Raw genomic sequence first — 27529 nt, forward strand, 5'->3', positions numbered from 1 at the left:
CCTGTACGCTGCTTTGGGGACCCCCAGTGAGTCCTTAAAGTGCGTTATCCCAAATTCTGGGGTACTCAAGATTCTAGGGTGGGAGACCCCCAGCTCCAGATGTGTGTAGGGGGTGGGGGTGTCAAACCTCAAGGTTCTGAGAAGGGACACCCCAGAGGTGTCAGAGACGGCAGCGTGGGGGGAGGGCGGGAGCTGGAACTGGAGGGAAAGGGAGGGGAGAGGCGGGAGGGAGGGGAGGGGGCTGCCCGCGGGGGTTGGGTCATTGTCTTTTAGAATTTGGGAGCCTTTGAAAAGCCGTGGGCCCTCCCACCGCTATTGTGCTGGGGAAGATGTAGCAGCCTCTTCTCCGAGCCACCCCTTTGCCTCCGGACTTCTCTGGGGCCAGCAGCCGCCCGACCAGGGGCCCGGGCCGCGGGCTCAGCCGACTACCATGGGCTCGGTGTCAAACCAGCAGTTTGCAGGTTTGAGCTCGGGACTTATCGGGACACCTCAGGCTGCAGGGGCGCCCAGGAGCCACATAAAAGGGAGGTGGGGGAGTGTCCCCCAGGTTGGCCGAAGGACCCCAAATCTGTGCGGCCTTCTGTTTCCGGGGGCCAGCTCTGGAGCAAAGAACACTGGTGTCCCAGCGGTGTGCTCGCCCAGGCTACGGGGGCGGGGGGTGGGGGGAGAGAAGAGGAGGGGCCTGCCCGGTCATCTGTCCCCGGGCAACGTGTTGTGGGAAGAGGAGCAAAACTTTCGGGGCACAACTGGCCTCAGTGTAAGCTTGGGGAGCGCGGGAGGCGGCCTGGACAGGTCATTCCTCGCCCGCTGTTCAGTAGTTGCAGGCTCCTGGGTGTGCACCCGCGGGCTGGACGCTCGGGTGTCCCTGCCGGGTGTCTGAGAGGGCCCTCCAGTTCCGTGGCCCCCCCAGCTGAGCGCCCTCCCAATCTCCAGGTGGCTGCGCGAAGGCGCCGGAGGAGGCGCCGGAGGACGCGGCCCGAGCGGCAGAGGAGCCGCAGCTGCTGCACGGAGCCGGCATCTGTAAGTGGTTCAACGTGCGCATGGGGTTCGGCTTCCTGTCCATGACCGCCCGCGCCGGGGTCGCGCTGGACCCCCCGGTGGATGTCTTTGTGCACCAGGTGAGACCGATTCTGGTAACTTTGCCGGGGGCAGGGGACCTTGGCGCGCTTATCCAAAGATGGGAGGACGGACTTGGATATTCGACTGAAGGACTTCATTGTGCGTTCCCATCTTTGTGTGGCACCCCAGTTCCGAGTCCTTGTTAACTCCCACAGGAGGGAGTCGGGGGCAGTGTCTCTTATCAGCACCCCCACCCCCTTCCAGGAATCCCTCTGACTTACCACGTGTCTGTTACCTCCTTCCCCTGGGAAGGGGGCAGGGGCCAGGGAGGTGACCCCATGTGGCAGAAACTAAGGTTGTATTGTGCTTGCCTGTGGGGGGAGGGTGAGCAGGCCGGCCAGGCAAGCACATGCCCGGCCAGAGCAGGGCCCTGAGCCTCCTGCTCCTTTCACCAAATGACTGGAGCTGCCGATGAGGAGAGGGCGGGATGGACTCTGGGACACTGAGGGTAGAGCTGAGAAGCCAGCCAACTCTTCACCCAGGTGGTCATCCAAACTCTGGGTGAGTTTGGCAGATTTTACAATGATGGGGGTGGGGTGGGGGCAGAGGAGTGTGCAGGGAAAAGTCCAGAGGACCATCTCAAGTTCCACAACTCCCGGACCCGGCTTCTGCTATCCAGGTCCCAGCAGGAAAGAAAATCTAGAAGCCCAGGTCTAAGATGCCTGGGCCAGCTGGGAGGGAGCTAGGCCACAGTCCCAAGTTCTCAGTTAAAGCAGCACGCCGCTGGTGAAATTCAGTGTCTCGGGGCAGGGGGTGGAGGGAGACGGCCCTTGGACACAGTCTCCTCAGCTGGGCATTTATGGCCCCCCAGACAGCCATTGATTGCTGTCCTAACATTCCCGACCTTAAACAAGGAGCCAGAGCCTTGAGCTTTCTCTCCTCCCTGGCCTCCTTCCTCACTCCATCCTGATTGTCTTAGAAACATTCCAGTGGTCCTGGGACTGCGGCCACCCTAACTACCAAGGAAAGGAAGATGCTGCCCTTGTCCTCCCACCTCCGCCTACTTGAGCCTGGACCTAGGACGATAGAATTGCTAATCCCCGGCCCAGTCTGTTGACACCCAAGCCGGGCAGGGAGGGGTTACTTCGTGGAGGTTGGCTTTAGGAGCAGTGGGGGAGGGGAAGGGAGGATGTGGGGATTAAGGGTTGGAGCCTGAGGGATGGTATTCTGGAGGGGGAGGGGTGGAGAAGGGAGATGCTGGGTAGACTGGTTGGAGGCAGTGGGGAAGTCCCAGCACTACCCTCGGGAAGGAGGTTGAGTGAGGAGCCAGGGAGATAGAGGATGCAGGGAGATGGGCACTGGCCAATTAATTTGGGGATCACTGGGCCAGTAGAACCTCAGTCAGGAGGGTCTGCAGCAGAATGCTTAGCTACCCCCTTGCTGTGCTCTTTCCAACCCGTACCTCTTGTTTCCCCCACCAGACCTCTGGTTCCGACTGGTGGCTTTGCCCCCTCCCTGTCTCATTTGCATATGTGAATGATAACCCACAGGAAGTAATTGTGGGAGAAAGAAGGGAATTGGCCTCTTTAGATCTATTAAATCACTTTATTACAGGAACCAGCTTTGAATGGCCCTCCTCAGCGGGGTGGCCAGCTCCCCTACTCTCCCATTTATCTGATCACAAAGAGATTAAAATCTTTCTGGTCTGGAGACAGGCTGGACAGCTTCCCCAACTTTGGGCGGCTTAGAATAAGAGTCAGACCCAACATTTTCTTGTCTTCCTTCCTTGTCTAAATAAGGAGGGGTTTAAGAGAATGTGGCCCCTCATCTTCTGGGGTTCCTTGGTGATCTCCAAGTCTCAAAAGATTTTCTTGAGCAAACGCACCTGCGCTTCAGCCTACTTAACCACTGGATCCAAAGCAAACTATTGGGTGGCACAGAGGAAGCCAGGACCTTCAGGTTTGGGAAGTAGGGCGCAGATGGTGCTTTTGCAGATGGATTAGCTGGGAAGTAATCTTCAGTGTCCTGTGGAATGTCTAGGGACATTCCACAGTTGAGTAAGTTATCAGGAGGGAATTGAGCTGGGATAACGAATTAAGAATTTGTCTCCCTAACAGCCTCCACCGCCCACCCCCCAACAGTCACAGAGAACAATGTCTGGTGGAAATTTCCTGAGCCTTACCTGGTAGCTGTTGGGGCTGGGGTTGATCTCCAATCCTACCTTAGTAGTAACTTAACTGGTGGTTCCAGTTCCTGCACATGGAGAAATCTGAAATAACCCTGGGGAATTTAGTAGGTCAGAACGATCCCTAAAAATTGCCCAGGGGAAGGTCAGTGTTGCTCAAATGGAAAGAGTGAGATACTGTTTTTTCCCAAGAAACTTCCCCCTTTTGGTGGGCACCCTGGTGTGGGGGTGGTGAGAAGGATAAGTGTCCTAAGACATTTGCCTGGGGAGGGAAACGGAGCTTTTCTACAAGGAAAAAGGTTGGGGAGCAATTTACCATTTTCCTTACCCTCCTAAGTCTGAGCCCATTTGGTTCCCAAATATAATGCCCATCCTCCCTCAAACACTTTCTGTCCCCCCGCCCCAGGAGTGGGGGGGCATGTTTAACAATTAAAAAAAAAAAACCAGCCATAAATCAAAGAGATTTCAATAACTTAGTCGCAGGTCTTTGGTTCTAGAGCTCTATGTATTGCTGAGTGTGGGGGGAATTTAAGGATCACAGTGAATATGGAAGGTGGCCAACCCTTAAATCAGAGCTCTCAGTCTACTCACAACTTATATTTTGACCAGGTTTGTCACTCATTCTGGGCAATCTCAGTTGTGACAAGCAAAAATGTCTCAGCACCCCAGTATCACCCCTCTTTCAGAAAGAGTTCTGTGGGGAAAGCTGGAGCAAGAAATCTTTATCTTGTCTCCTGTTTTTCAGGGATTGACCATTTTCTTAACTTTTCATGGCCACTTGAAGAGTTTTTGTTAGGCAGAAAGGATGTTCTGAGCTAATCCCATTTTGGCTTAACTTAGATTTCCTGTGGTTCTGCTCCCAAGTAGCCCCATGATGGTAGCAACTTCAAAATGAGAAAAAGGTCCCCTGCTTTCCGCCTCTGCTCATAACTCAAATCTGTTTAAAATGACCTTTTTTGGCTAAATTCCTGTGTTAAGGGAATTTACGGCACAAGAAGAGAGTCCACATTTGACCACAGAACTGAGTTTTGGTTATGAGGGGAAAATGAATATTGAGGAAGTGTTGAAATTGCTGAACCTACTCACACGCAGCCTGTCTTTTTTTAAGATTTATTTTTTCTGGTGGTTGGGGGGGCTATGAGAGGATTCACCAGAGACAGTGGAGAGCAGAACAGAAGGATTGACTGAAATACACTGCTGAGGGGAGCAGCAGGGGGACAGGTCAGGACAGGACAGGTCCTGCTGTCCCTGGGCTCTAGCTCAGGTCTTAGCTGTGATAGAGCTGAGACTTAACCCTTAGGCCACCATGGAGGCCCCATTTTTGTTTTTTTAAAGATTGGGAGTGGTGGGAGCAACCAAGGCAGGGGGGTCTAGAATAGGACCCTTGGGTTTGGGAATGTAAAGGGATCTAGCCTTATCTGGGACCTCTCCTTTATCCTCCCATGTCTAGTTAGGAATGTGCTTGTCTTATCCCCTCCCCTAAACTTGGAAGAGTGGGACTAGCCTGGTTACTTTTTCTAGTTCATGTGAACTTGATAGATCGAAGGAATGACTGTGAAGCAACTCCTGAGGCATCGGGTACACTTTTGGGTTTTTTGTCAGATTTTACGTCAGAGAAAAAGACCCAAGATAGGGAGGGAATGTTGTTAACTGTTTCTGGACCTGGTACCTGGAATAGGACCTGGCACTTAGTAGACACCTCCTGAAAGTTTGGAGTGAGTGTCTGTGGGTCTGGATGTTAAGCCACAGATAGGATCCTCCTGTTCTTTTTCATGGACTGGAATCCATGACACTTAGGTCATTCATGAGTTATTTCATTCCATCTTAATAAGGAAAAGCAGATTGAAAAAAATAAGTGAACCACTTTTGATCTCCAGGGAGCTGGTAGAAACACACAGGAGTTCGTTTGAATATTGTGGGATCTTCTTAGAACCTTAGAACCTTCTCTTAATGAGAAGATGTGCTTTGAAGACTGTCGCAAAATAGTCTGTGGCACCCTCGCGAGTAACTGTTACCAGTTACCTTGCAGCTGGTAACACTATTGCTTGCCCCATAAGTGGTTTTCAGTGACTTTCCTGAGGGCAGGGTTGTTACTAGAACATTCCTAATCAAATTATCCCACTCTACTGGAATTCCAAATTTTTGGGAAAACTACCCTCGGCAAAACCACCCCTCCCTTCTTCCTGCAGGCATACCTACATTAAGTCTGTATGGGAGGTCAGGGGGTTGGAAATTATCTCAGCTTAGTGTTATTTAATTCAGACTGGACTCCAAAGCCCAAGGCAAGTAAGTAAATGGCTTTTGAAACTCCATTTTCCTGCAGCCTGGAATAAAGATGCCCACCCTTAATGAGCTGGAGACATAAATTTATGTCAATATTCGTGTTCACAGTTCAGGACCAGGCAGCAAACATCCTTCTGTTCCAGGCTCCCTCTGGCTGCCTTTGTCCACAGGCTGGTGAGCAGCGCCACCTGGCGGGCAACTTCAGGCAGGAGGTGATGGGCTCAGCAGAGGTGACAGAGCGGGCAGAAGGGGTGGTCTGACTGTAGTGTTTGGTTCTGGACATATTTCTCCACCCTCCCACATCATCAAATAATATGGTTCTGGGAAAACCAGTTAGTTCCCTAACCCCTACTAAACCTTACCTTCAGGAATGAAGTTCAGGTTGCCTTGGGACTGAGTCATTAAAATTTCATCTTTTTTAATGTAGCTACTAGAAAGTTTTTAAAAGTTTATGCAACACACATTATGTTGCACAGGGCTGGTTATGGACTCAGGATAGCGCAAAAAGTCAGATTAGTTGCAGTCAGCACAGCATTGCCCCACATGTGACTGGCAAAGCGCTTAACTCCTCAGTCTCCATGACCTCAGCTATGACATGGGGATTATAATGTCTACAGGCTTACATGCTTGGTGTGAGTTAGATACTTTCCAAAATGTGGAGTAATTTGGGGTGGTAGAGAACTTAGCACTGCTGGGCACCTAGACCTTGAGGATATAGGCATGCATTGGGTAATCTTGAAAGATAATGACTGGGTGTTGTGGAACAGCTGAAACATGGACATTTTATGGTCCTTCCTGTGACCAAAACAGTATCCTGAAATTCTAATTCTTGTCACCTTCTATATAAAGGTGTTATAGGACAGGGAGAGGGGCAGCCCAAACCCCGCAAACCTACCTATTCTAAATGGGTTCTGCCATCCGCCGCATCAACAGAAAACATAGGAGACTTTAAGGGGAAGGAACTTTAATAAAACTAGGAAACAATACAGGTAAGGCAGAGTCTAGTTTCTAAATGAAGCACCCAAAGTTACCCGTCCCCTTGTGGGTAAAAGTCCATCCAAATGGGATTGGCCCAGAGCAAGGCCCCAAAGCCTGCCACGAGTCTAAAGCACCTTCCAGTGGGGACCCACAGCAAAGGGTCAGAAACAACCAGACAAGCCCAGAAGGAAAAGAGCAAAATCAACATCAAGATAAAAGCTGCCATTGTCACCTCCCCACGGGTCTCACCCACATCTGTGTCACCCAGTCCACGACCAAAAGACAAGCACAGTTTCTTCACGTGTGTCTAGGCTCCATGCGCCTCCTCCAGGTCTCCTGGCTCCATCCTGCTTCCTTCCTCAGTCTCTTCTGCAGCTTCTCTTCTTCCTGCTCAGCTCCACCCTCCCTTGGGTGGGGCAGGGAACCTCCCCCTTTCCTGGGGACCACCCTGTTACAAAGGGGTGATGTGGCTAAAAGTGGGCTACCTTGGAGCTGGAAGGGACCCAGTTACCATGAATCTGATCCCCTGCTATTGCAAATGAGAAGTTTGCCCAACTTTCATGGTGCAAGCAGAGGAAATTCAGCTTCCAGTGTGCTTTTTTACTTGACCACATTTCCTGAGTAGCCCCCAAGGTCCCTTTGTTAGGGGGAAAAGGATGTCCTAAAGGAGGACCTAAAGCCAGGCAACCCGTTTTATATCGGGGCTGCTCAGTAACACCTTCTGTCTACATGTATAAAGGGCTGAGCTGGTGCTGGAATGAGATGCTGGTGGGGGGGCGGGGGGAAAGCAGGACTAGGAAGTGGTAAGGTATTCAGAGAGCAGAAGGCTTAAGTACTTTAACTGGCCCCATTCCTCCCTGCCATCCCCCCAAAAGTGTCTTCTGCAACTGTTTTGTCTAATTAAATGCCATTTTCCCTTACAAGATGGGGACCCTACAGGCTGCCTAACCTCCTTGTTTGAATAAATTGGGACAAGATCTTTAAAATAATTTAAATAAATGACCTTAAATCAGGTTCCCGTTTAAGGGATTTGGAGGCAGGCAGTGGAGGGGCGCAGGCCTATGTGCCCGCCCCTGGATGGACAGGACAGGACAGCAGGTTGCAGGGAAGGGGAAGATGGCTGCTGGCGGTGACTTTGGCAGACCCTGCAAGCTTGGCCGGGGAAGAAAGGTGTCTATCCATTTCTCTCACCGTGACCATAACCCCAAAGGGAAGAGGAAGGAAGGAACTGATGAATATAGTGAATGGTTGGGGGGTGGGAGGTGGATTCTACAGCCTCTGGAACTCCAGGAATCTGACCACCAGAACCAACCAGTGTCAACTCTTTGTTTCCTGGGGCTGGGCTCTATTGGGGGAGTTCAAGCCTTGCCCCTCCCCCCAGGCCTTTTCTTTTTTGGAGGGGATGGGGAGAGGGGCGGGGCTCTGCTTTGTGTGGTTGGGGGTAGGGTGGGGGTGGTGGCAAGAATTTCAGGCTCTTTTCTGATGCAGGCCTGTGAGGCTGACTCTCAGGGGCTGCAGGCTGATTACCTATCTGATAAGAGAGGAATTCAAAGTATGTGCTCAGAAAGGGGCGGGTTTGGGGGGCAGGGAGCCACCCTGGAGACCACCAGTCTAACTCTTGACCGGTTATGGTGAGGTGACTGCAGGGGAGGGGGGGGTAAACTCTTTGAAAGCCTTTACAGACCTTAAATCCTTCAGTGATGGAGTGGATGACCTGAGAGGATTAGTCCGCTTCAAACTCTCCCCATGTATAGAGGCACTGTGCGCCTCTGCACAGAGGAGCGTGTGAATTCGAAAAGGGGACATTTTTCTGAATTTCCACAGCTAGTCAGTGATTACGACCAGTTTCTGGACCCATGTTCTGTTCATTAGCCTCCCCTGATCCAGTGTGAAGAGGTCGATCATGGCCATACTCTGAGGATTTGTGTGTGTGGCAGGCAGTGTGTTAACTATGCTTCATGCATGCAACTCACACCACCACCATAAAACCTGGCTTCACTCTGTTTTGCCAGCTAGCAGAGAAAGGACTCGTGCCCCAGACTCCAAGCCCTTGTCTACAGTGACACAGAACTAGCAGTGTCCCAGTCTCAGGTTACCAGGCAGGTGAGAGAAGCTGGGGTTCCCTCCGCGGTGGATACTCTCGGTCTGGATCCTCCAGCATCTCCTGCTGCCAGCTTCTCCCATCTCCTGTCCCAGCTCATGAAATGACCGATCTAACATCAACTTCAGGTTGTGTCTGTACATCAGGAAGGATGGGTCTTTTCACCTTTCCCCTCGTTCTGTTTCCTGCTTTGAAGCTCTTTCCCTTCCCCTACATCAGAATAGTGGATGGGGTGAGCCATCACCTCCCTCCCTGGCTGATCCTGTGGGAATAGAAAGTATCGATAGGATCTACTTTGCAATGGTTCTATGGAGAACTAGAGGACAAAAGCAACAAATAATAGTACATCAAATAGTTACTGAGCACACTTTTTTTTAAAGATTTATTTATTTACGCATGCAAGAACTGGGGTACAGGCCAGAGGTGCAGGGGGAGGTGTGGGGGTGAGAGGATTCACCAGAGTGGGGAGCAGAACAGGCAGACTGACTGAAATACACTGCTGAGGGGAGCAGCAAGTGAGACAGGAGAGGTCTGCTGCGCCATGTGGGTAGCTCCCTGCCCGGGGATCAAACAGAGGCTGCAGATAGCTTCATATTGCTGTGTTTAACTCCTTGTGCCACCAGGGAGGCCCAGAGTACACATTCTTGATATCCCGTGGCCACAAGATCTTCCTTGGATAGTGACGTTACCCTTCCCAGAAAGAAGGATCTTGGGCCTACATGTGAATCATGAGTCAAGACCCCGTAGCCAGAAATTGTGAGCCAAGATGTGTCTGGCACCTGAGCCTGTGTTCTTAACCAATACCAACTAAATGAAAATAAATTTAATGGTTGAGGAATTGGGGGTTCCTTCTTGCTAAAGAGGATGTTACACCCGAGCCCCAGTTTGCAATATTCACTCTCTATCCAGCTTAAAATATTGAATGCTATTTATTTGTGTTCTCTTCAGCCAGGGCTAGGAGTTCCTTTTCCTCCTCTGAGCTTCATTTTCTATGATTACTACACCTCATTGACATATTTAACAAGCTCCTAGGGTGTCTTAATAGGCCATAATGGAGCCTATCTGGCTAGGGCCTCTGCTGACATTCTGATGCAGTGAGTGGCCAGGTGGAATGGGGGTGTGGGCTTCAAATTAGGAACCCAGGGTTCTTCTGACCTCAGTTTTGCCACTTGTTGTGTTAAGGACTCTCCCTCCCCTTTTATTTGCAGGTACTTTGCAAATGATAATTTTTTAAAATCTTGGTGTATCAACATATGGAATTAAAATGGAGTTGGTTTGATTTTTTTTTTTTTTTTTGCTTAAGATTTATAGTAGTGGCCTTTTGTAGTCTTATCAGTTTAATTTAAGTCTTATAGTTTATTTTCTTAACTGAGATATTTAATTCCTCTGGATTGTATTTTCCGTACACATAAAAAGTGTATACTGGTTTTACTTCTAAGCAAATAATTTTCTTGACAATATTGCATTGTTTTCCTCACCTGTTGATTTCTCCATGTACTTGGATCTGAGTTTTTCTCTTTTAAACCACTGATATGTCTGCTTGCAAGACATTGTCTTTTTCCTTCAACTTTCAGTAACCTTTTTGTTTTATTTTTGTCCACTGAGGCATTTTATTTGCATATGTATTAACATCCCTATTAACATCCGGAGAAAAAGAAACACAGGGTATCCCTTCCTTCTTGTTTTTGTCTTGTTCCTTCATGGTCAACTTCATGAAGTTGTCAGTACAATGAAACCAAACCAAGGGGCAGGAGCGGGCTAGTGTGATGTTTCTACATCTTTGCGTTGCACATCCAGTCTGGAGCTGATGACTCCACGCTGGTTTAAACCCGCCTGTGAGCTTCACAACAATGTCCCCAGCTCTGTAGTCATTGATGATCACAGATTCTCCAGGGTAGCCACGCTTCGTCTTCACAGTCAGAAACTAGATGACGACTTTGGAGCACGACCTAGCAGAATTTGGCCTTTGCCTCTTCACCCTGTTCATGCTTTTGGGGGTTCATGGCACCAATATGGTGGTGTGGAAAGAGCGGTAAAATCACTTAGTAATGTAATTTTAAATTGGGAAGAAGGTTGCAAGAATAGTACTGAAAAATCCAGTATAGCCTTTCCAGTTTCCTCAGTTCTTAACATTTTACTCTGTTTTTCTCCTAACCGTAAGTTACATCAAATATCCTTACCCCTAAGTGTCGTAGTGTATATTTTCTAAAACAGACCATTTTCTTACATAATCCTCAGTACAGTGATCAAATTCTGAAAATTGAGCATTGATGTGTTTATGTTCCACATGCAAATTGTGTCAGTAGCTATATTTTCCTGGTGCACTATCAATCCAGGATCAGGCATTGCTTCTTTTTTTGAAAGATTTTTTTTTTTTTTATGCATACAAGAACTGGGGTATAGGCCAGAGGTGCAAGGGGGTAAGGATTCACCAAGGGTAGAGTGGGGAGCAAGACAGGCAGATGGACTGAGATACACTGCTGAAAGGGAGCAGTGGGCTAGACAGGAGAGGTCTGCTGTGCCATGTGTCAGCTCTCTGGTGGGGAATCGAACTCATGCTGCAGTGGCTGGGGATAGCTTGATAGTGCTGAGACACTAACCCCTGTACCACCAGGGAGGCCTGGATCAGGCATTACTGTAATTGTTTGGTTTCTTCAGTCTTTGTTTTCTCCTGATCTTGACATTTGAAAGTAGATGGGCCTGTTTTATATTTTACAGTTGTTTTTTTTATTTTATTTTATATAAGTGGTGTGTTTAAGAATAAAGATGTTCCAGCCTCTGTTCATGTAATTGCTCTTTGCTGATATCAGGTAGGTCTCTCATTCATAATTGCAGTGATCTTCAAGTCCCAATTTCTTCACTGATAAATGGAAACATTATCTTGATGGTCCTTAAAAATCCACCATGTTTCCCTTCCCCCAGAGCAAGCTGCACATGGAGGGCTTCCGGAGCCTGAAGGAGGGTGAGGCGGTGGAATTCACCTTTAAGAAGTCTGCCAAAGGCCTGGAATCCATCCGAGTCACCGGTCCTGGTGGGGTGTTCTGCATTGGAAGTGAGAGGCGCCCCAAAGGGAAGAACCTGCAGAAGCGCAGATCGAAGGGCGACAGGTGGGGCTGGAGAGACATGCTGAGGATGGGGGTGCTTTCCCCATCTGGCCCATTACTTGGACCAGGTTGCCAAAGATAAAATGAAGCCTGTGGTCACTGGCAACATGTGGATGCTTAGGGTACTTGTTGGTGATGCCCAGAGGAGGGCACTTGTGACTAGCTCCTTCTCCCTGGGACAGGCAGGGTTGTAGAGCAAAAGGAGATCATCATGGGTATGAAAATGTAAAGTGGAAGAGTTGAAATGGTACCTGTACCTGTTGCTTCTTCACCAGGTCTCCAGGTTTCTGTCACCTTAGCTCTATACTCAGTGGATAACACAGTTTGACTCCTTTAATTTCGTCTATATTTTTAATGAATGGCAAGTACTGATTTTTAAGGTTATGGTAGAATCTAGTGTGTCCCGCAGTGCAGGTAGAGGGAGAGAGCCCATGATTGTATTCTTGGTATCTCAGAGTCTTAAGTTACATGAAACTGGAGAAATCTTCTAGACAATAGATTTGGAGGATCTTAGATCATCTAGTCATAATTCTCCTTTTATGAAAATAGGGAACTTAGTCTCCAAGAAGGGAAGTGAGTATAGCAAGAGGACCTAGGCCAGTCTGGGTGCCCTTACTCTGTTGAAGGCTTCTGATCTCTCTTCTCTCAACTTGACCATCTGGCTTTGTACTAGGTGCTACAACTGCGGAGGTCTAGACCATCATGCCAAGGAATGCAAGCTGCCACCCCAGCCCAAGAAGTGCCACTTTTGCCAAAGCATCAGCCATATGGTGGCCTCATGCCCACTGAAGGCCCAGCAGGCCCCCAGCTCACAGGGGAAGCCAGCCTACTTTCGAGAGGATGAAGAAGAGATCCACTCCCCTGCCCTGCTCCCAGAGGCCCAGAATTGAGCCGGAGTGGGTGGGGGCTATGCTGTGATCAGGAAGTTGGAGGAGCAGGCATCAATCGGCAGAGTGGAGAAAGTGGGGATAGGAGGGTGGGTAGGGGGCAGCTGGTACTGCCATGTAACTCAGGCCGGGGTCCATCCATAGCATCACCCCCTCTTCCCTCTTGGTGGGGGGAAGGGGTGAGGCAAAGGAACTCTAACCATGCTCTTTCCAGATGCACAAGAGGGCTTTGGGGGAAAATCCCTCTCTGCTTGCTTAATCTGAGTCTCCACCCCTAGGATCTGAAGATTTTGAAATTGGCCTGCATAGGGGAGTGGTTTTCCTTTTAAAGAAGGATCTGTGACTGTTTTCCCGTGCCACAGTGCGAAGGTTAAGTACGAGACCAGATTGGTGGACCCGACCCACAAGCCTCTAGAGCCTGTGGGAAGGACTCTCAGGGCTAAGGCAGGGTTTTCCACATCTTGTTTCCTTGTAACCCACTCTTGGGATAGGGTGTTTGAGAACTGTCCCAAGCAGTGGGTTGTGATGAGAGGTAAAAGGGGTGACTGGGGGAGCAGCTGCAGAATTGCTGTTAAAAGCTCATTCCCCATTCTGGGCCAATAGGATTTTATTTATTTGCTCCCCTGGATAGCTGCACCTTGGGCCCCACTTTCTCCAGGATGCCAACTGCACTAGCTGTGTGCGAATGACGTATCTTGTGCATTTAACTTTTTTTTTTTTCGTAATATAAATATTCTGGTTTTGTATTTTTGTGTATTTTAATCTAAGGCCCTCATTCCTGCACTGTGTTCTCAGGTACACGAGCAATCTCAGGGATAAGCTGGCAGCAGCTCCAGGTCTGCACAGCAGGAATACTTTTGTTGTTTTATCATCAGGGAGAACAACTATTTGGAGTGTATAGCCTACTGAACTACCTCATTTTTGCCAATTAAAGCTGGCTTTTCTGCCACAGTGTCCTCTTAATACCCTTCCACCGATCATGTTTTCATGGGAGACTAGGTCTTTGCTGGATTGCCCTGTAATTGACCTCCTTTTACTGGAAGATTGCAAATTGGTTTGAATAGCAAAGGTAGTGCAGAGAAGTTAGGAGAAGCTGGGGCAGGGGAAAGGCACTGAAAAGCCACCAAGTTTAGGTGAGGGTTGTCTAGAAGGGTGAGAAAGGATTCCTGTTCCAGATCTCTAATCCCCGGGCACAGGGCTTCCTCTACATGCCAGCTCCATCCTTCACTGGGTTGGGCGAGGCCTACCATGCACAGCGGGGCATGGGTGCGTGTGTGTGATTGAAAAAGAGTGAGTTGTTAGGGATAGGTTTTAAGAACGATACCTCTGTATCCATCTTGAGCTGCCCAGGGATGGATATAGGAAGCAGGGACTAAAATCCTTTACACTTGAACAATCTGGGCTTTTCCTTCTGGGCTTTCATAAGGGATGGCTTCTTTGTGGCTGCCCAGAGTGGGTGTCCTGCCCTGTGACAGCAGTGATTAGAACTGGGGTTAAGCCAAGGGGGGTTCGTTTACATGCTGTAAGATCACTGTAGACCTACCTCACTGTGCTGAATCAGGGCAAATGCAATAGAACACATTGGGTGCTGTGTGTCTGAGCCTGGGTTCTGACCTCCCCCAGCTGCTGCCCCCTCTAGTTGTATTTGGGCTGGTAGGGCTTCATGAATAGCTGATTTGGTGATTTCCAGGTGGCCTCGTTTGTGTAAATATAATGTGTTGGTCTTCTCCATGTTCTTTTGGGGTTTTATTGTTTACAAACTTTTTTGTACAAGAAAAATAGCCAAAGCATCTTTGACAAAAGCTTCTGCACCAGGCAAAAAGATCTGAAGCAAACTTGGGGGGCCCTTGGGGTCATGAACCAGCCTTTCTTTTGTGTTGCCCTTCCCCTGTTTCCTATTTTGGAGCAGATCTTCCATCCCCCAAACTTCTGTCCACCTACCCCAACCCCACCCCCCAAAAAAAACCTATACACATTGAATTTGCATTGTTTCCACAACTCAAATGATTTGTGCAAAAAACTTGAAGCTAAGGACACTATCCCTTGTTCCCAGCCTCCTGAGTGAAGACCCTTGATGTGATTCATGCCAAATACACAATGCGGTGTCACTTTCATCTCTAATCCTAGGGTAGGGAAGCAATGAGGGGGCCTTCCACGCAGAAAGTGGGGTAGGGAGACCAAGAAAGGGAAGATGAATGTATATCCAAGTTACTCAGGAACTTTTATGCAGGTGCAAGAAACTTATGTCAAAGTGGCCACAAGATTGTTTAATAGGAGACGGACGAATGTAACTCCCATGTTTACTGCTAGAAACCAAAGCTTTGTGTGAAATCTTGAATTTATGGGGAGGGAGGGTAGGAAAGCATGTACCTGTCTGTTCTTTACCTGACCCCTTTTCCTTGTTCCTGAACTGAGGAGACTGAGCCCCCCCCTGGGCTTTGGTGACCCCATCACTGGGAAATGTTTATTTGATGGTTGATTTTGCTCTGCTGGGTACTTTCCCATTTGCTATCATTTTGTAAAACACATGCTGACACTTTTCCCATCCCCTCTCTTTTCCCCTGGGAAAATACAATGAATAAATACTTATTGGTACTGAAACTGTCATCTCCTTGTTAGATATTTAGGGTGCTTTCTTCTCCCCTAATTCTACCTTGTTGGATTGAGACTCAGGAGTCACAGGAGAACCATTAAGTTTCTGTTCAGACATTTTGTTAGGAATCACTCTTGAAAGTTCAGTCCTCTTAGCACCTCTTTACAGTGGATTTTTGTTTCTAGTTAAGGCCTCTTGTCCTTTCCTTGGAAGCTGCCACATTCAAGAGGGGATTAGGAGCTTGGCATGCATAAGAATGGGGTTGCCTGTGCCACTGGCTGGGATGAAAGGATGGGGCCATGGTTTGGGGCATGAGACCCTAATAATACATTATTCCCTGGTCCACAAAGCCCTTTACAAATCTTAATTAATTAACCCCCTGTGGCACCCCAGGGAGGGAAATATGTGGAACTGGGGAAATCGAGGCCAGAGGGATACACTGAATAGCTATAAACATCAACATTTTATTTAAGCCCAAGTTTGCTAGTCTTAATGAACACTGTCGTTTTAAACATCTAGCTCCCCCTAACGGAGGGCTTAGAAAGGAAAAACTTGGACGCATACCCACCACTACTCAAAGTGCAAGGAAACCCGCGGAACCCGGGTAAAAGTTTCTTATATCCACTTCAGGAGTTTTATACCATAAAGTCAGTGGTGACCTTGGGAGTACTAAAAGCAGCAAAGAGCTACCGGAATTCTGCAAATGGTCTTCCTGCAAAATCGAAGTAATCACAAGGGGCAAATTGAACTTCCCAGGATGTAAAACAGGAAGGCTGGAAAAGCTTAAGACTATTCATGGGTGGGTTACTCATCTCTAGGCCCTTTGATCTGGTGGAACCCTTTCATCAGAGGGTGGAAGACAATCAACTGGGAGTCACCAGTGCTGTAACTCTCCTTGCCTTAATGAGACTGCAAAGAGAAACTATTAGACGATTCTTAGAGAACTGTAAAGGGTTTTTTTTACTGCACTTCTGAGAATATTAAGCCCCCATTTTCTTAAGACTACCTCATATTTCTGCAGCTTTTCCTTAAAGATTTGGTACAGAACTAATGCCCTTTATTTTTCTATCAGTGTTAACCAAGGGCCCTCCTGTCATTCCTTGGGCAGCACTCTTTCTGGCCTTAACCATTTTATGCCCTTTGGGTAGAGCTGAGAATCTGCAAAGCCTAAAATCTGAGTGCCTTCCTTTAGCATGAAATAGATTACTATTAAGTGCATCTCTGAGACTGACTAGGGCTAGGACCTCAGCAATCGGTTAAATCCACTAAATCGGACAGCAAACAGCAAAAGCACAATTTTAAAGATTCGTAGCAGGGCTTTATGCCCCAGCTCTGCGGCCCTCCACGGCCTTCCGGCTAGCAGGACCGCGCCTGGCCACCACGGGCGGCATTTCTGACGGGGCTCCCCGAATTCACGCCCTGTAGCGGAATCTGCCTGAGGCCGCCCAGGGTCTACACACCTCTCCGCATCCCCGGGTGGTCTGGCCCCAGCCGCGTCCCCAGCACGTGGGGGAACCCCAATCCCCCGGTCACGTGACTCGCTCCCGCCCCCGCCCTCCCCGCGACCCCTCGGCCGCGCTCGGACCCCGGAGCGGGAACTCGCGCTGGCACCTCCAGCGCAGCTCCGCCCCCGAGCCCGCGGGCGCAAGCGAGGCCCCACCCATTGGCTGACGGGAGGGGGCGTGTCCCAGCGCCCAGCGATGACGTGTTCTTCCAGCGCCACGTCGTGAGGAAGAGTCGGCCCACCGGAGCAGTTGGAGGCTGCCGGCCCGAGCCGATCGGGTGCGGGGCCCAAGGCGAGAAGGGGGGGAGACAGAGGTGACTGGGAGAGGAGGCAGCAGTGGGAGACGCAGAGGGGGCAGTGGAAGGGACTCGTGAGGGGATAAGTGATTGGAAGACCCTGAGGTAGCAGGTATCGGGGGCGACATCTGAAGAGGTAAGTGACCCCGAGCGCCGTGGGAAACGTCCTGGGGGAGGAGGAAGCAGCGGAGCAGGGTCAGTATCTTGGCTCCGTGATGTGGCAGGAAGCCTGTGTTGACGTGCAGGAGAAGTAGGTGTATATTCTGGGGAAAAGGGGATGGGAGCAAGGTCCACCGGGCCAGGAGAACCGAGGAAAGGCCTCTGTCCCCACAGTCCCATTGGGTTCCTTATAAACTGGGAGACGAAATCAGCCTTAGCGGTGTGCAGTCTCTGGTCTGGTGACGCCTGATTCTTTCTTGCTTGTCGAGGGTTACCTGGCTGGCGTCTTGTTCTGAGCTTGTCTTGTTCTTCTGCCAGAGCGAGAACTATGTCATGGATCAAGGAAGGAGAGCTGTCATTTTGGGAGCGCTTCTGTGCCAACATCATAAAGGTGAGGAGAGACCCACAGCACCAGTTGGCCTTCTGGTCACTTGGGTAATCTTGTATCAAAACTTATTAAAGATTGGGCCTCCCCGGTGGCGCAGCGGTTGAGCGCTGGGTTGCGAAGCTGCCCGCGGCCTCTGCGGCGCCGGTTCGATCCCCGGCTGCTTCCCGGCCACCGGCGGAGGATCCCACATGGCGCGCAGACCTCTCCTGTCGCCCGCTGCTCCCCTCAGCAGTGTACTTCGGTCCTTCTGCCTGCTCTGCTCCCCGCTCTGGCTCTGGTGAATTCTCTCACCCTCCCGCGCTTCTGACTGTACCCAGTGCATGTATAAACAAAACAAACAAACAAACAAAATAAATAAATAAAACATGCCTCTATTAAAAAAAAAAAAAAAAAAAACTTATTAAAGATGAGCAGGCTATGATGTTGAGTGAAATTTAGTGATGCAACTAAGGAATCTTGGAATTGGGAGGTAACTTCCAGGTCTGCCTCTCTGGCAGTTTATTTTTCTAATTCTCACATTTTCAGGAAGCCCCAGACCTCCTGAGCAGCATAAATTGTTAGATCTTCCTTATAGAAATTGAAATTTGTTTCCCTGGAATTTTGATCTATTGTTCTTATTAATAACCTCTGAATTTAGATAGAATAATTAACTTTATTTGACGTGGTAGTAGAGCATATTGCTAGAGAGTTTTGGCCCTGGAGGCATACAATCATGAATGAAAGCCCTATTATTTTCAAGGGTTAAGTGAAGCATACAGAGAAAACACTAAGCAAAGTGTCTCATGTGTTTTTAGTATTGTTGGGGCTGTCTTTAAGCCATTCAAAGACTGTAGTCACTGTATTTCCTACATGCCCCTTGCTTTCCCAAATATTCCCTTAGTTCTTTCTCTGGGAATCATGACAGTGTTGTATCCTCTGCATATGACAGATTTGAGATCTTTGCCATTCAGCTCAGTTTTGCTTTTCAACCACAAGTTGTCAAACAGCAGGTAGCAGTGAATTTATGAGGCAGCAAACCTTATACTTACCCACTTACTCACACATCCAAATGTCAAATGATCTCAGGAAGCTAGAAATGGACAATAACTCCTCGGGGAACCACTATAGTTATGTGTTGGGAAGAACATGCTGCATGACTTGACTGGGACTTTTTTTTTTAAAAGACAACATGTAGGGGATGCAAGTAGAAAATGTTGGGGAGGTGTGGAGGAAGCAGCAGTGAAGAGCCCCTCCGTGGAGGGAAAATGAGATAAGGGATGAATTTTTGCTGTGGTGGGCGCACTTTCCTACAGCAGGTAGGAAAGATATTTTGGGCCCCAAAATATCTTTTTTATTTGCTGTGAAGTGGCTCTTGATATTTAAGTTTTTGTAAAAATCCTGATGTTAAACCAAAAAATTCAAACAATACTAGTCCCCGTTCCTATGAGAGCAGTTGGGGAGAACTGAGGAGCAGGTGCCTCTTTCATGTGGAAGGTGCCCTCTGCATCCCACTGCCCCATCAGTTTCCTGCCTGTGCCTTCCAGTTGGGGACGAATGAAACCAAGGCAATGGTAAAGAGCCTGTCATTAAAAGTAAGTCTAAAAGCACACAGACCTCAGTTTCAGTCTCCACTTTACTGCTTCTTAGTGGTATGACTCGTGCAAGTCACTTGACCTTTCAAAGACTCAGGCTTTTTTTAACCTATAAAATGAAGATAATACTGTTTGCTTTACATGTTGTATAATAAAAACAAGTAAGATGAAGTATAAGAAGTGGAGTATAGTTCCTGGCAGGTACTAAGTGTTCAATAAACATATAAGTAAAAGCGCTTACTACCCATTTATTGAACTAAAATTACAAAATACCCAATTCTCTTCCTCAAGGCTTTTGTTTTAGCTCAATCCTGTCGGCTTGGGTGTGATGTCTCCTTTGTCCCTGGAGAGTATGTGATTGCTCATCCCTTGTCACCTTGCTTCACAGGCAGGGCCAATGCCCAAACACATTGCATTTATAATGGATGGAAACCGCCGCTATGCCAAGAAGTGCCAAGTGGAACGGCAGGAGGGCCACTCACAGGGCTTCAACAAGCTGGCTGAGGTGGGTATAGGTAGCAGAACCCCAGGGGAAGACTAGGCCCTGTGTTTGCCGTGGTTTGTGAGTGTTGTTGTTTATAGCTTCTTGTGTTTTATTGCTTGCTTGCTTACTGTAGATCTCATTTGGCATTAACAGAAAGTTAAATATTAGAAAAAAGAACAAAATTGTCTTTTCTACCACCAAAATTGTCTTTTCTATCACAGTTTATAGTTTTCTGGGCCTTGTGCCAGTCTTTGTGATATGACCTGACATGACTTAGCATTGATACAGTTGCATCTACAATTTGATAACCTTATTTTTACCTGACATTTTGGCAAGATAGATATATAGCCTTTCTAACTGTGTGTTTTAACTTTGACTGTATGACTTTGGAATATTTTATCATGCCGATGTGACATAATTTGTTTAGCTACTCCATTGGATATTTATAAATAAACATTTATAAATAGTATTATTGCAGAATAAGTTCTCAGAAGTGGTATTTGTGATGCAAAACAAAGCGTGACTCTCCTTCCTAGTTTGCCTGAGGCCAACTAACTTCTCAGGACACAGGCCTTTCAGTGCTTAAACTGGGGGATATGCCAGATAAACCAGGACATCACTCTAAGCAAAGGTCATGAACATTCTGTGATTTTAATGCATATTGCAAATTGGGAAACATTACGTTTAACAACATGAATGGAAATATGGCCTATAGCCCCCATATCTCAGCTCCCTAACACAAGAGCACAGCCCGATGCCAGGGCAGTGATGTTCTTTGCCTTGAGCAGTTGTGGGGTTCCCTCCATAGGGGGAGGCCTTTAGGCTTGTTGGGGTTCTCTCCACAGCGGTTGCCTTTAGACTTGTTGCCCGCAGCTGCTCTGTGTGACTGGGTCAGAGGCAGTGTTGCCTTGTGCTTAGGAATGTAAGCTCTGGAGTCCCTCAGAACTCATTGTACTATTACTCTGCCACTTCCTGGCTCTGTGACTTCCAGCGAGTTATGTGACTTCCCTTTGCCTCAGTTTCTTCATCTGTAAAAGGAGATAATGATAGTGTCTACCTTAGGAGATTACTTGAGGATCAAACAAGACAACCCAGTGGAAAGCTTTGGCACAGGACTTGGCATAAAGTAAGTGCTCAAAGAACGAAGCTGTTGCTAGCAGCCGTGTCGACTGAGGTCACTGGATCAGAGCCAGCTGAGGTCTCTCTCTATGTGTGGAAGATCTGTAGGGCCAGAACCCGTTCAGGTGTCAGCTTCTCATTGGTAATTTTCCTGAGGTAGCAGTGAATCAGGGTGTGTCTGTGTGTGTTGAAAGATTAGCAAGGCAGTTGTTTAGCTCTGTTCTGTTCTGCTGGATTTTCTTCTGTCCCCTATCTTTAACTCCCAGATTCCCCATCTCAAAACTGTTATCCTTAGATCCATTTTGTTCTCCACCTTTAGCGATTGTGAGTTGGAACAGCCCCAAAGGACCAAGTCTGAGTTTTACCTTTTTTTACATCGAGATAAAATTTCATAGTGAAATGCACAGATTTTGAGTTTTTACAGTGGCATTCACCTGTTTCCTCTCTCTAGAAAGTTCCCTTGTGTCCCTTTCCAGTCAAACCCTGAACCAACTCTTTCTCATTCTCTAGGCAACCACAGTTCTGAATCACTAGAGATGAGTTTTCGCTATTCTAGAGTTTCATATAATGAATTCAGAATGTAGCATTGTGGACTTTTGACACATTTCTTCTACTCTCCACACCTGAGTTTTATATAGGTATGGAAACAATAATGTCATTTTCAAGTGGTTGTTGAAGAACTCATGAAATGTATGTGAAAACCCTTTGCAGACTGAAGTTCTACACAGCTGTGTACTTGTTGCTTTTATTCTTATAATTCATCAACCTCTCAGTCTACTGAATAGCAAAGTTATGCTGTGAGTAATAATACCTTGTGTTTTTATATTGTTTGTTTGCCACCTTGTGAGGTATGGATTATGATCCCATTTTACAGATAAGCAGCCTTAGGCCCAAAGAAATTAAATGATTTGCCGACAGTCACATAGCAAGTGCATGATGGCAACAGGGACTAGAACCAAAATCCTGATTCTCTGGACAAAGAGTTCTTTCCAGAAGAAAGTGGTGTCGGCATAGTAGATGCGCTAAGTTCATGTTTTTTAGTTTCTCAAGTGATGGCTTTCTGCATGTTTGGCTTATTATCCTGAAAGAAGCACTGTTGGTATTCTAGCTTTACCCAGGTTTGGGGAGGAGAAAAGTCTGTCTCCTCCCTTCATCACCGAGTGGGAGTCGAGGCATCTCTTATTTCCCTTCCCACTCTTCCTCGTACCCTAGCTCCTTGCCTTCTCCCCTCTCAGACTCTGCGCTGGTGTTTGAACCTGGGCATCCTAGAGGTGACGGTCTACGCGTTCAGCATTGAGAACTTCAAACGATCCAAGAGTGAGGTAGACGGGCTAATGGATCTGGCCCGGCAGAAGTTCAGCCGCTTGATGGAGGAACAGTAAGATGCTGTCAGAGGGCAGAGCATGTTCTTCCACCACTCCATCCTTCCCCTGACCCTCAACTTTCTTATCTGAGGCTTCTTTCAGGAACTCTGTATTCTAGCACTGATCTCATTATTAAGCTGGTTTTACTCATTTTTTAATAGAGGTATTTTACAGAATTTGAGGACAAATAGAGCCAGCCTCAAGAAAAACTGAAACCAAGATTTGAAATCCATTAGGTGTATTCTCTTCGTACACTTCCTTCCTTTCCTCTATGGACCAGATTTCTCTGCTTCAAGAGAGCACCCCAGAATGAACCATATGCCTTAATTGACCAACCAGTTTCTACCCCAGGGTCAATAAATTGTGGCCAGGGGAATAGAGTGAAAGAAATGTTGAAGAAGTCATTTTCTGCTGTGCACTCATCCCTAAAGTTTAACTATAGTCCCTGCGTATTCTCTCGGAAGGGGCAGGATGATGCACGAAAGGCCTTTATGGGGAAGCGTCAGGCCCAGTATTAGCTATAGCTTCAGTGACACTCTTAGATGTCAGTTAGTTTAGCTTTGGTCGCAAATCTAGAAAGGGGCAAAGAGGAAGTTGGATGGAGGGTGTTAGCTTCACAGTAGAACTGTCTGCAGCCAGGACTGTCCAAGGCTTCATTTCAGCGGTTCTCTGCCCAGCTTCTCCTCCTGCTAGGCCAGGAAGATGATTGAAAGAGAGCCTAGAGTTCTAGCAGAGCTGGGCCTAGAACACTTCTGGCACTTCTGTCTCTGTGCAGGTCAGGGTGGGGGCAGGTTAGGCAGCCTTCTCTTTGTCTACATTAGCATGGTGAAACTCTCTGTCCCGGACATAACTACATTACTTTTTTTTTTCCCTTTGGTAATAAGCCTATGTGACTCAGAGTTCCCACTCAAGGGGAAGGGTGGAGACATGGGACATATTCCAGGTGTTCAAATTCTTCTGTACTTCACACGACTATCACCTCCTATAAGTGCTTATACCGTGTGCCAGGCCCTGGACCTAACATGTATTCTCATTTATCTCATGAGAAAGATATTAGCCTAGTGTAGAGAGGAGGAAAGAAAAATCTAGAGAAGTCTAGGCATACACCTTGTGTCACATAGCTGTCAGTTAAGTAGGGGTAACTTGCACACCTAGATCTTTCTGACTCCAGAGCTGAGCTGTCTTCTACTCTGTAGTCTCAGAGTTCCCGAAAGATCAAAATGCATGTCCCTAAAGGTGTTGCTGAGATCGCTCTAATCTGTCAGTAATAGAGAAAGTGGTCTGAGGTTATCATGAAGTCATGGATGGAGTGAGACGAAATTTTAGCAGTGGTTTTCCAGCAGTGCAACACAGAACCCCACAGTTCTGAGGAGTGGGTGTGCAAAGAACCCAGAGCAAGTGTGATATAGGATACTGGTGTGCATTTACCTATTTCCTGCACTTGGCTTCTGTTTGTTTAAGATTTGCTTTGAAGAAATGGTTTTTTGGCTAAAAGAAAGTTGGAAAACCACTGGCCTTGTTCATTTTCATCTGTTGGAAAACTGGAGCCTAACATCAAGAAGAGAAAGGCTTGCCCAGGGTCACATGGCAAACTGGTGGCAAAGCCAGGTCAGGAACCCAATTCTCCTGCCTGCCCACCAGGTCTCCTCCTCTATAGACTTGCTCAGGTCATGTGCCTGATGCTGACAATGAGCATCTTCACATATCTTCTCTCAGCACAAGCCACCCTGCATGGTCAGGCAGCCAGTAAGTGGTTGCACTAGGACTTGAATCTAGGTATTTTTCAAAGTTAGCCTTGATTTGACTAGACATTTGTATACTAGCTCCAGTGGGTTCTCAAAAATAGGTGATGAGATCTTTATTCACCCTTGAAGAAATGTGCTTGAGAAGAAATGTGTTTGGGGCCTGCTGGACACCCCAAACCCACAGTATACCTCTTGATATTACACTCCTATTTTCTAGTACTGGTCATTCCGTTTCTCCATAGCCTTTGCATTGAAACAGTTGGGTAACAGTGAATTCTAGCACGCTGGGTAAAGTTTGGGAATAATACCCAGGTGGTGTGATGCTGTGATTAAGGAGATAGGCTCTGGGGACCAGACTCCTAGCTTCAAATTCTGGCTTTCCACTCTCTAGTAGCCTGATCTTGAGCAAATTACCTAACCTCCCTGTGCCTTAGTTTCCCCATCTATGAAAGAGGGGTGATAGACCAGTGTCTGGCACTTAGATGTCACTGTTATGACATTTAACCAGAAGATACAGAAGTAACTAATAATACAGCTCCTGCCCTGAGGAGTTTATTCATTTGTCAAAATGGGACAAACACATTACAGAACATTTAAATGCAACTTGCCAGTGTATAACACACGTGATACGTTACAGTGCATGGCAGAGTTTGGGTTCTCAAATCAGACGACATGGCTTTCAGTCCTGACACTGCACCTGATGGCTGCATGACCTTGGGCAATCCCCTCTGACTATCCTGAGTGAGCCTCGGTTGCCTGCCATAAAAGGAGGAATGTAGGGAACTCCTTTCAGAGCTGTCGAAGGGAACACAGTGGAAGAATACATGTAGGGCCATGCCTGGCACACAGGAAAGCGCTCACCAGCTGGCAGTGGAGTGTCCTCTCAGCTGCTTGCTCTCTCCAGCTCAGCAGGTGCTCTGTCCCAACCCTGCCTCCTTCCCCCCAATCAGGGAGAAACTGCAGAAGCATGGGGTATGTATCCGGGTCCTCGGTGATCTCCACTTGCTGCCCTTGGATCTCCAGGAGCTGATTGCCCAAGCTGTGCGGGCTACCAGGAACTATAACAAGTAAGTTTTCAGATTTCTCCTTAGGGTCCTTTGATGCCGTGCTAGCTTTAGGGAGGCATAGTCTGCATTTGATGCAAGAGGCTTGACAGGGAAGGGGATGGGAATTGCAGTAGGCTTTCAAGAAATTATTTTTCTGTCCTACCTTTTACCCGTGGGTGGGCTGACCTTGAGTTATGGATAGAGAGGGAGCAGAGTTCAGTAATCCAGACTGCATTATGTGTGGCTCTTAAAGATAATGTAGGTTTGGCAGTGGATTTACTTCTCACCAAATTATCTCACTATTTTCATTTGTGCAAATTTCACAGTGATTTGCATCTTCTGAAAGCTGATTGGCAGGGAGGAGAAGGTTAGGAGGGTAATAAGGGTCATTTAATATTTTTCTTAATCAAAACTAATACCATGTTTATTTTTGGAAAACATAAGAAATTCATCGTCTTTCTTTTCAGAGGAATCCACAGTCAGCATTTTGGTATGTGCTTGCTCTTCCAGGGAAGGGTGCTCTGTAATCCAGTTAGTGATGCTATTCATAACCTGCCCCCTTGTGGTTCTTCCACTCGCAGGTGTTTCCTGAACGTCTGCTTCGCATACACATCTCGCCATGAGATCAGCAACGCCGTGAGAGAGATGGCATGGGGAGTGGAACAAGGCCTCCTGGACCCCAGGTAGCCCAGTTGTTCAGCCTTGTCAGGAAGATAGGAGCGCACCAAACTGTAAAATCCCTCCTAAGCCATGTATTTGGGCCAGAAGTCAAATCAGAGGTGCATGCAGAAAGGTTGGGGTGGGATTAGCTTAGTAAATTTGGCTTCAGAAGTTCCCCACACACCAAGAAGCCTTGGAAAAATGGCACAGCTGGTGGCAAAGGTGTGACATCAATAAAAAACAATGCCCTCCAGGCCCTTTGACCATGTTCTAAGAATGCTTTTTCAGGAATGCAGCTTCTTGGCGGCATTGGCCCTTAGGGTTCTCGTGGTGCAGTTTCATGAGAGAGGGTATTTTTCTTTCTTTCTTTTTTTTTTTAAAGATTTATTTATTTATTCATTCATTCATTTCTTTTTTTTTTTAATAGAGGCATGTTTTATTTATTTATTTGTTTGTTTGTTTGTTTTTGTTTGTTTATACATGCACTGGGTACAGTCAGAAGCGCGGGAGGGTGAGAGAATTCACCAGAGCCAGAGCGGGGAGCAGAGCAGGCAGAGGGACCGAAGTACACTGCTGAGGGCAGCAGCGGGCAGCAGGAGAAGTCTGCGCGCCATATGGGACCCTCCTCCGGTGGCTGGGGAGCAGCCGGGGATCGAACCGGAGGCGCAGAGGCCGCGGGCAGCTTCGCAACCCAGCGCTTAACCACTGCGCCACCGGGGAGGCCCTATTTATTTATTTATTTATTTATACAAGCACTGGGTACGGTCAGAAGTGCAGGATGGTGAGAGAATTCACCAGAGCCAGAGTGGGGAACAGAGCAGGCAAACCGACGAAATACACTGCTGAGGGGAGCAGTGGGTGGCGGGAGAGGTCTGCGTGCCATGTGGGACCCTTGCTGGTGGCCGGGGATCAAACAGGTGCTGCAAAGGCTGCGGGCAGCTCCGCAGCCCAATGCTCAACCACTGCTCCACCAGGGGAGGCCCAAGAGAGGCTATTTTTCTTCCTTCCTTCCTTCCTTCCTCCCTTCCTTCCTCCCTCCCTCCCTCCCTCCCTCCCTCCCTCCCTCCCTCCCTCCCTCCCTCCCTCCCTCCCTCCCTCCCTCTTTCAATTTGTTTATGATTACAAGAACTGGGGTATAGGCCAGAGGCACAGGAGGTGAGAGGATTCACCAGAGACAGAGTGGGGAACAGAACAGGCACATAGACCAAAGCACATTGCTGAGGGGAGCAGCAGGCATGTCAGGAGAGGTCTGCTGAGCCATGCGGGTAGCTCCTTGGCTGGGGATCAACCTCGCACTGCAGAGGCTGTGGACAGCTTCAGGGCGCTGTGCTAAACACCTTGCACCACCAGGGAGGCCCGAGAGGGTATTTTTCAGAAAGAAACTTGTTATCATTAGCAGAATAGTGGAATCCTAATTATTAGAGCTCTCTTATTATTAGTGTAATCTTTGGTGGTAATGGTATTAGTAAACTAAGAATAGAAATAGTTAAAATAATAGTAACGGAAAGCAACCCAGGCAGTGTGTTGTGTTTTGTATTTTACTAAGTCATTAGTCTCATGTGTTAGATGTTCAGGTCTTTTCTCCATTTTGTAAATAAGAAAATTGAGCTCAGCATTAAGGTGACTTTCCCAAGGTCATTCCGTTGATCAGTGCCAGAGCTGGAACTCGTATCTAAAGCTGCCTGATTCCAGGCTGCTTGTCCTTTATCTCTGTTATACGGGACCTTGGGACACAGGATTTTTTCTGATTGCATTACTTATAATTTGATTTATCTGGCAAACAAAATAAAAAATCAAGACAGGCCTTTTTGGGTTGCTGATCTGCAGCGCCGGTTCGATTGCTTCCCATAATTTGCCGCCCGCTGATTTATCTGGCAAACAAAAACAAAAAACAAGAAATAAATGCTTAATAATTAAAAAAAACAAATTAAAAAGAAAAAGAGACTGTTGTAAAGGCTATTATATGGATCCCTCTCTTCCCCAACGGCTGGGCGGCCTTTCTG

At 47.7% G+C, this 27529-nt stretch overlaps 2 protein-coding genes across 5 annotated transcripts in view; both read left to right on the top strand.

The window, feature by feature from the left end:
• Positions 1 to 301: 301 nt before the first annotated feature.
• Positions 302 to 15197, top strand: LIN28A (lin-28 homolog A). Its single transcript, XM_037500227.2, has 4 exons — positions 302 to 461; positions 934 to 1118; positions 11529 to 11713; positions 12384 to 15197. The coding sequence occupies exons 1-4, from the start codon at positions 431 to 433 to the stop codon at positions 12598 to 12600; spliced, it is 618 nt and encodes a 205-aa protein (XP_037356124.1). The 5' UTR covers positions 302 to 430; the 3' UTR covers positions 12601 to 15197.
• Positions 15198 to 16902: 1705 nt separating this feature from the next.
• Positions 16903 to 27529, top strand: part of DHDDS (dehydrodolichyl diphosphate synthase subunit) — a 30463-nt gene continuing 19836 nt past the window's right edge. For 2 of the 4 annotated variants that reach the window (XM_037498409.2, XM_037498411.2), the window contains exons 1-6: positions 17015 to 17126; positions 17468 to 17540; positions 19497 to 19613; positions 21947 to 22089; positions 24771 to 24887; positions 25448 to 25549. In XM_037498409.2, the coding sequence (XP_037354306.1) occupies positions 17478 to 17540; positions 19497 to 19613; positions 21947 to 22089; positions 24771 to 24887; positions 25448 to 25549 (542 nt within the window). In that variant the 5' untranslated portion in view covers positions 17015 to 17126; positions 17468 to 17477. The other 2 variants (XM_037498410.2, XM_054690995.1) reach the window with 2 other exon arrangements.

The sequence above is a fragment of the Talpa occidentalis genome, unplaced genomic scaffold (genome assembly GCF_014898055.3).
Source record: "Talpa occidentalis isolate TD23 unplaced genomic scaffold, MPIMG_talOcc4v2.1 talOcc4.9, whole genome shotgun sequence".
Classification (NCBI taxonomy): Eukaryota; Metazoa; Chordata; class Mammalia; order Eulipotyphla; family Talpidae; genus Talpa; species Talpa occidentalis.

Coding starts and splice junctions, on each gene's coding strand:
- LIN28A (XM_037500227.2), top strand. CDS start 431: ATGGGCTCGGTGTCAAACCAGCAGTTTGCAG. Junction 462..933: donor GTCAAACCAGCAGTTTGCAG/GTTTGAGCTCGG, acceptor CCCAATCTCCAG/GTGGCTGCGCGAAGGCGCCG. Junction 1,119..11,528: donor TGGATGTCTTTGTGCACCAG/GTGAGACCGATT, acceptor CCCTTCCCCCAG/AGCAAGCTGCACATGGAGGG.